We start from the raw sequence: 9,010 nt of genomic DNA, 5'->3' as shown, positions 1-9,010 counted from the left end.
AATGATGAGAATCGAGATTAATAATAGATGATTGATAAATGTTGCAGACTAAAAACAACTAGCCCTTCCACTGCTGTGTTTTTTTTTACGATTTTGCTGTTTACATAACTTATTAAAAACACAGGTTAAGCATTCATAATCACCTACCTTGAAATCTCTCCCACGATGTGTAGGAAGGATCTAGAACAGACGAGCGGTAAAATGAATGATCCAGCAGCTGAGTCAGACTCACCCAACCAGGTGTTCAGCTGCCAATGAACCCACAAACCCTTTGACTGAGTACAAACAACCCGACAATGCATTTAGAGAAGCAGCCCAGCACTTTTTAGATGGTCTGTTTTTAATGATACTGTATCTGAATATAGGTTCATTAAAGTTCCTCTGTGGTTGTTGATCAAACCTCTAAAAACTCACCTTTGAGTATTAAAGTTACTTATTTTAAAGTGCCTGGAAATGCCTGTGATGTAACCGTTGCTTCCACTGGATTGGATCTGTGAAGTCTGGAAATCAAGTCTGATGGAGAATAATGGCACAAAAATATCCACCCTGCAAGCAGACAAGATTACTTTGTTGTGTTCTGTACATGTCCAGGGTACCTCCGAGGTCTGAATCCGTGTCAGCATCGTAGTAGTTTCAAGGTGAAAATGCTGAGTCATGGCATTGAATGCTGAGTTACATCCCGATGTGTCTTTTAGCAAATAAAAAACACCATACAGACATGTTAACAAGAGCAAAAACTTACATTTCACCAAAGGGTGTCTTTAGCTAATGACTTCGCTTTGGAACCTGCCAAATCTGAGGCTCGTGTTTCTCTGGCATCTATGCATATAAACATATTTTTAGATTTCAAAGACACAAAATGTGCACATACGTAATTCTGCATAGCCAGGGTCTAATGCTCCAGATAAAATGATACTTTTGAGTAAAAACACTCAAAAAGATAAAGATAATTGTTCTTTTTTTAATGTTTTGAGTGAATATTTTGCTTTTTTTCCCTTTTAGATAGGGTATATATTATTGATTGCAAGAGGATTATGAGAATCCAACAGCACGGGGAGCTGTTTGCTTTTTTTTCTGCCACATCGCTTATAAACTGGGCTCTTTGTTCTCTATAACCAGCTCCTATGACCACCACACAATTAACAATGTTGCAGTATCTTTATTATTTAATGGACATGTTAAAAAAAAATCCATACAACAATTTTCCATTATCTGCTAGAAGAGCCAAGTGTATAAAACTATGACATCTAAAAAAAAAACAGGAGACATACAACATCTTAATAAAAAATATGACTCTGAAAGCTACAAAAGGGCCTCAGCAGACTACCGATAATGCGACTCTACACAGGAGCGGGAAAAAAAACCTACGCTTGGCAAAATAAATAGAGGCAGGTTTAATGTGACAATAGCTGATATGGAAGCTAATGGAGGGATAATGACTGAGTGATCAAATATTTCATATCCGAGCAGGGTTTGTAACAGTCTGGTATGAAGAGCTGCAGCGCCTGTGGGTGAGTGCTGTAGTAAAAGGCCTGTGTGAGACGCTCACCCTACACACTGAGCCCCTTGTGTGAAGTCACACCCTGCTCATCGCAACATCTATTTTAGAACCAACACTTAATATTAAACACATATTGTCACCCCGTGTCGGTCTGGCTGAGCTGCAGCATGAGCACCAAACTGCAATTGATTACTTTCAATTACATGGCAAACGCTAATAAACGCTGGTTCTAACACGGGGGTGCAAGTGTTGGCTTTAATCCACCATTTAGGCTACAATTCAAGAGGTTACACCCTGAGGGTTGTCTATTAAGTCAGGGGATCCAATTATAATGTATTCGTGAAGGCCACTTGTAAACAACTGTGGAATGTGTGGACGGGGTGAGAGACATCCCTCGTGAAACAATTGAGAGTGCTGCATGATAATCAGGGGGGTCTTCAAAGGCCTGCCTGGACCAAAAAGTAAAGAAAGTCCAGTTCTCCTTGCCTCTGTCTACATCTTCGGTTTTTACTCCTCGCTGACGCTGCAACAAAAGGGGGAACTTTCTTCCTCAGCTTCTCTTGGAGTCTCAGGCGTCGGGCTCAGACGTATTCTTTAGTGCTGCTGGGAGGGCCAGAGCGGGAGCCGGCCATGGACGGGTACTTGGACACCTGCTTCTTCCTCGGACAGGAGGCGGCTAACATGGCGCCGCCCAGGACGTCTAGGAGAGAGCCGCCCCACGCGATGAAGATGGCGGCTCCGAACTCAAACCTGGTTTGAATTAAAAGTATTTTTATTTTTATCTTACAGTATACAACACAGATGATTTGAATGCAATTGCTTGTCTGTTTTTCAGAGCAAGTAAGGCGATGTCTGTTGCGTCATTTGAGGATGGTGGTCAGCGCAGTTCTGCTGTGGCTCATTCTGTACCTACTGATTACCTGTAACTGTACTTCAGCTGATTTCTAGATGGTAACTGATCTTCCTGGATCCTTTTCCATTATTATAAAGTCTCACAATCTGATTTTTGTTTCAGTTCTTCTGGTACTTCTGTCCCATTAGGAGCTATGATCAACACCTACAAAAACACACAGCCCACTGCTACAAAAAAACTGAGAAGCTATGGTGTTGACAGGTCATTTATAACCATGTTCATGCAGTTAGACTGATTGGAAAATTGACTTAAGTATTACAGCAAAAATCCAAGTTTATCCAGAATGCTCTCTTTCAGTGTGTAATGTGATGGCATGTGTGTCATCATGACTATTCATTAGTGTGTAAGCACAATTGATGAATTTGTGGTTGAGCTAACTTTATCTACTTTTTGACATTTATGTAAAGTGTTAACTCGTAAAGACTTACTATAGCTACATGACATAATGGAGTAAAAATGTTTGATATTTCCATAACTACACAAAATAGAGATATTAAGCAGCGCTGTCAGACTGTTAAATTTTCTCTACATGATTATCATTACCAAAAGAATTCACAACAATGATGTTAATACACTAGGAAAAAGAAATTAATATCAGACAAATGTATTAGACAATCATAGTACATGTTATATTAAAAGCCCTCATGTAATCAGGTATATTGGTTTAACCACTAACCAGATTTGTCCTCATGCGACCTCTTTTGCGTTATTTTACATTTGGGTTTTTGCACAAAGCAAACCCTAACTATAGCTTTAACTTAAGTTTAAATTTGTCAACTTTAGAGAGAAAAAGTGAGCCTCTGGAGAACCCAGTATTTCCAGTTTTAAAGCTAAGGTAACCATCTCCTGGCTCCAGCTTCATCCATTGAACAGACAACTATAAGAACGACATCCATAGTTCTCATCTAACTCTATCATGACTGCAAATCTGAATCAAATCTTTATTTTGGTAAGTTTTATAATACAGCTTATTCACATAAAATCACTTAAAGAGCCTTTATTATGCACATATATAGGTTTCTCATGTATCTAATACTGTGTTTTGCTGAAGCTCTCTGTTTCTCAAAACCCTGAACTTCAAATGAGCTTTCCACATGCACAAAAAGCAGCGATTAAAACACCCTGAAGGAGAGGGGAAAATACAAAACTCACACTATGGGCTCTTTAAACAGTCAGTACAGAACTAGGTGATTTTCAGCGACTTACTTGGTGTTGACAGGAGTGTAGGGATTATAGAAAGCCCGGATGACGTTGTGAGCGAACCAGGAGCAGGCTACGATGGCGCACAGCCCTGAGAAGAGACAAAGTCAACCAGGAAAGATCAATCAGTCCATCAGCACATCATCAAAACGTGTGAGAGAGAGAGCAGACATGCTTTTATCCCCTTTCCACTCGCTAAGCATCCATCTATTGACTCCCGCACAATTAGCTTTTAGTGTTTCTGCTCTCTTCGGAGCCTGTCAGACCTCAGATGTTAGAGTCGGAGCCAGAAGCTCTGGTCTCTTTCAGTCTAATGACCTCTGGAGGGACGGAGCAGATGTGTGGGAGGAAACCTTTTTTAGACTTGGGGGGGTCAAACCTCCTCCTACCTACTGTATGATGTGCAGGAGATCTAAGCAGCTGATGAAATTACATAACTCGGTTGTATTGTTCAGCGGATCGCCACAGGTCATGGCCTATACTGTGGCTGCTTTAGTCTATTGATCCTACATTTGTCTTTGTAGTTTTTGCATGAGTTATCTTTTTGGACTGGATGGATTGTCATACATTTTGTAAAGACATGAACGGCTCCAGGTTGAATTTAGTGAATCCCTGGATTTTCTAGTGCTACCATGAGGCTCACAATTAGTTTCTGAGTGACTTTTCTTATCATATGCTGATAGACATTAAATTTGATAAAAACGTCCCGCCAAAGGGGATGAAATGTGATAACAACTGTCATGCCTTCATTTTCGATACACTAGCATTATCAGAATTCCTTTGATTTAAATGTTAGTGGCATTTCCATTAGCTGTAGTTTGTATTTCATGCTTTGGAGAAAAGTTCAGCACGCTAAAATGATGAACTAAGCGAGTGAATATGGTAAAAGCTGTGCTTGTAGTGCATGAATGTTTCCAGGGTCCATTCTGTTAGCACACATTAAACTGTGACTGTGAAGTAAACAACTTTCATCATGTTATCTTGGTTGTTTCTTTCCCTTTTTTTCCTTTTTCTTTTCTTTTTGGTGTATTAAGCCAATACAGAGCTGTAGAAGATGTTTTCGTGGTTCTGTTATGTACTATAGACCTGGAAAACATACAACTTTGAGAGTACAGGATGATGGGAGAAAACATGTGCAGAACGAGGGAACACAAGGCTTTGGGAACATAGGACCTTTTGTCATATTATATGGTTGCCATTTAAATGTGAGGAACATTGGAAAGACTCTGATTTGGTTTAACGTCAACATATTAACACTGATTGAATTTAGCTTGGATCTGATGATCAGTATTGTTCCAGTGATTGTGTTGTTGAATTTTAACCAATTTCTGATCACATGAGGTCATTTAAATGTGGCTCTTACGCCACTGCCTCTCTCTCTCTTTTTAGTTACAACTCTGTGGTCTCAAACAACGTCACATCCACAGCCCTGTCTGATTGGTTCTGCGTCACTAGTAAGAGCCAATCAACAGTGAAGATTAAAATGTCAAAAAAGTGCTCTTTCATCTGCAATCTTTTATGTGCAAATGTCAAACTTAAGTAAGCAAAAGCATTTTGATAAAGGTTTGTGTTGGAGTTCGTCTCATTGTATATTTTAATGCAAAGATTTAATTTTTTCCTGCTAATGTACATCGGTTCCAAATATCGATAAACAATCTCCTTGGTTACTGATAATCAGTATCGATATCAAACCTAAAAACAAACAAACAAACAAAAAACATATGGTTGGCCCTTGGCTTAAAGAAGCTTAAATACACCATGTTTAAAAGTTATCAGTGTTTCTACATTTTAAGTGTTGTTAAAGTCTTTTAAAGTTCTTGCATTTCCGTGAAAAACTTTTAGAAGGTGCACTTTATTTTAATTGTATTCTGGGTTATACTTTAGGCCCCTTTAATGCAGAAACTTATTGAAATGAAATCCACTTTAAATATGAGATGTTGTAAGACTTGTTTATGGTATATTTTGTTTGAAAAATAATGAATGTGTAGTGTTATTAATGTGTTATTACTATGTTAATGCGAGATTACTACTATGTTATTATGAGTCATTATGAGTCATTACAAAACTGTATTTTTTTTTTTGCTTCTGTTTTTAAAATCTGTTATTGTAAATGAAAAGAGAGGAACTCCTATTAGACGGGGGAAACAAAGCTAAATCAGTCTTATGATAAAATATAATCAAACATAGGAGCACCAGTGAGTTGTATTCAGAACTTAGTTACCATATCTAAGGCCAGCCTTTTGAGAGATTTTAGCATGAAAGACTAACATTATAGGAATGCACATTTACACCTGATAACAACAATTTGTGTATAAGTTGTACACTGTTGGTGAAGTTTTGTGTCTTCACCTCCCACTAGCAGGATGATGCCTCCCGTCATGGCGATGCGAGACTTGCGCAGTTTGTCGCTTCCTGCGCAGGTGGTGCACTTCATCCCCATGCAGGCCACGCCCAGACCCGCGATGGACACGATGATTCCAACTATCATCAAGGCGCGAGTGGCCTGGAGAGAGCCTGGGAAGGAAACAAAAGAATGATTAAGTAGCTGAGAAGAGTACAGGAAGATCCTAAACAAACGGCCTTCTGTTTGGTGGAATGTGGGAGTGCAGGTCCAAAAGGTTAAAAAATACAGTTGATGTCAAATTATCCATTTTTGCAAAGTGCAAATCTTAAAGCCCAAACTAGTAAAAGATAGAGAAAGACTAATAAACAGGCTCCAACCTATCAGAGGGGGCTTTATGTGTGTGTCCAGAGGTTGTGAATTACGCTCACATTAGCCTGCCAGGACACTTTAATGTGAGCTTTTCCTGGAAGAGGAACCATGGGATACATGTGAGCGCACTCAAACAGAGAGGAGAAACATTTTCTCTCTGTGGAGGCCCGCATCTGTCAGCAACCCCCCTCCTCACCCTATAAACCTATCACCCCCTCTTTGTCTCGCCCCCTCCGTGTCCACCTAGAACCAGTCTGTGCCAGTCTAGGCCATCCCTGCCCTGCCCAAACAAACAAAAAAAAACCTCCGGCAGTGAGGGGAGGGAGAGGGACGGAGGGGGATGCGGAGGATATAAAACAGTGAGAAATGGGAAACAATAGGGTGGATTATACAGTCATTGCAGAGCAGGATGCACAGTATCCGGACTCGCCGTTGCTCTCGTTATTGCTGCCGAGCGGGGTCCGGTAGCTTTGCAGTTTGATAAATGTGGCACATCTGGTTCTGTCGTGGAAATCCACTGAAGGGACGAAGAGCTGAGAAAACTGTTTGGTTGCATGATTACGCTCCAAAGTGTGATTTATAGCTTCCAATACATGGAGAGTGTAAGTTGCATACAGGACAGTCTGATACAGATGTACCACACAGTCCATTAGGGCCCGGTGGAAAAATCTGTTTGTTTGAATGCGGTAAAACATTTTAAGGAATCTGCACCATTTAATTATAGGCCTTTGTGAATCTTGGGTCAGTTTGCCTCCTTTCTGTGCTTAGTGCTCCAGCTCAGCATTATTATACGCTGCAAACACAATGCATGAAACTGCAAGAACATGTTTTCTACTGAACAAAACACCTGAGGAGGCAAATTTGTAGTTTTTAATCATAAATCATTGGTTTGCGATGGGTTACAATGGTCACCGCTACACGCGCTTGCAGGGTTTGTTTTGCATCATTTTATGGAATATCTACTGAGAAAGAGGTACAGTTTGTTCCTGGGTCGACAAAAAGGTGTGACTCAGCAGCTTGTGTCAAATGAAACTAAACTTTCTGTCACCACCCGCTTCAGCACTGATGCTTGGACAATGTGTCATCTGCTGCATGTGAGTGTAATGCAGCGCTGAAGGTGGCAGGATGGTGGGAGGGGTTTCCTTCAAACTGAGGTTTGGTTTCTTCGCAGACTCTTGGAAATTTGTAGATGTCTTTATAAAAGGAGGCCTTATGAAGGAGACACCACTATAGTGATAGACTGACTGCATGATTAAAAACAGGATGTACACTGTAAAGAAAAAAAACATAAAATAAAATAATTTTCCTCAAATTTTTCAGACTTTTTCCACATTTTTGAAACTCAGAAAAATATCAACAAAATTACAAAAGCAGGTTGATTTTGCACGTCTCAAGTAAAATAACAGAAAATAACGTCTATGAAATAGAGAAGATTTTAATGCAAAGTTAAGTGTAAAAACTCACATTATACATGATACTATTTAAAAAGAACTCTTTATGTGATTATAATTATAAGTATATGAATAATAATGGTGTTTTTCCATTTTTTTCCAAAGTTAAATTAATTATTTTAAAGGATGGACATACTTCCTTTTTTTTTTTAAATCAATATTTTTTTTAAAAAAATGTAAAATTACATGTAAAAACTTTCATCACATTTAAAATGATGCACTATTTACAGTACATTTTAAAAATATTTTAAGCTGAATTATAAGTTTTACAAGAGTTTTTTTTAATATAATAAAATCAAATGTATTTTTTCCACCACGATTTATCTTGATTATTTATATTCAAACAATGTTTATGCGTTGTTAAAATTAGTGAGACACTGTACTTTAATGATGGAATTTATTTGTTTTTTGGATGGGACAGTTTCTGGCAGCTGGAAGACGACTTTGTCTTTTTTTTTTTTTTTTCTAAACAAACCTACTGAGTGATAACAGTGTGCTCCATTCAGGATGCAGGAGCAGGTGTGCGTCCAGGTGGATCCATGAATAAGACACTGTGTGAGGACTGACAGCACTTCAGATGAGACAAGAAAAATGTTAATGTTCCATTAAATGTTCACCTCATTTTTCTGTAGTTGTGATATCAAAACTCCTTCATACTGACAGACTGCATTGAAAAAACCTTCCTGGAAAGCCTCCCCTGCACCACTTACTGTCGAGCTGCAGAATGGAGTCGTAGATTTTACACTGGAGCTGTCCGGTGCTTTGGAAGGCGCAGGACATCCACAGTCCCTGGTACATGGCCACCGCTGTGATGATGTTGTCCCCGATGTACGCAGACATCTTCCACTGCGGCAGAATAGTCCCGATGATGAGCCCGACGATGCCAATTAACGACAGGAAAAACCCCAGCAGCTGGATCCCGGAGTTGGCCATCCTGATAGAAAAAAAAAAAACCTACTCTGGATAAACTTTTATAAAAACGAGGATCCTGTGCGCGTATTCAATGCGTAAAACTCCTCAAATCCCGTTTTAAGAGTCACTAAATGATGCAGAAGTTGCAGGTAGGATCCGTGGCGCTGCAGAGACGCAGTGTGCCGGGGGTCTTTACGCAGGGATGGGCATCCAAGATGTGGGTGATGGTGTGAAGTGGGTGTGTAATTATCACGCCTGCTGATGCATGGAGTCGCACTTGTCTGTGCGCTGCTGGGAAAAGCTCTCTCTGCTTCCAGCAA

The 9,010-nt window shown here is 39.6% G+C and overlaps 1 protein-coding gene across 1 annotated transcript; it reads right to left on the bottom strand.

The window, feature by feature from the left end:
* Positions 1-1,138: 1,138 nt before the first annotated feature.
* Positions 1,139-8,711, bottom strand: LOC103374259 (claudin-7-A). The gene is made up of 4 exons (XM_008304322.1): positions 8,489-8,711; positions 5,964-6,128; positions 3,621-3,705; positions 1,139-2,251 (listed from the first exon to the last, which is right to left on the bottom strand). Exons 1-4 carry the CDS (start codon positions 8,709-8,711, stop codon positions 2,083-2,085), a joined length of 642 nt encoding a protein of 213 aa, XP_008302544.1. The 3' UTR covers positions 1,139-2,082.
* Between the last annotated feature and the right edge of the window lie 299 nt (positions 8,712-9,010).

The sequence above is a fragment of the Stegastes partitus genome, unplaced genomic scaffold, assembly GCF_000690725.1.
Source record: "Stegastes partitus isolate 25-593 unplaced genomic scaffold, Stegastes_partitus-1.0.2 Scaffold2189, whole genome shotgun sequence".
Lineage (NCBI taxonomy): Eukaryota > Metazoa > Chordata > Actinopteri > Pomacentridae > Stegastes > Stegastes partitus.
The sequence above is the reverse complement of the archived record's forward strand: the minus strand, read 5'-3'. Positions and strand labels throughout refer to the sequence as shown.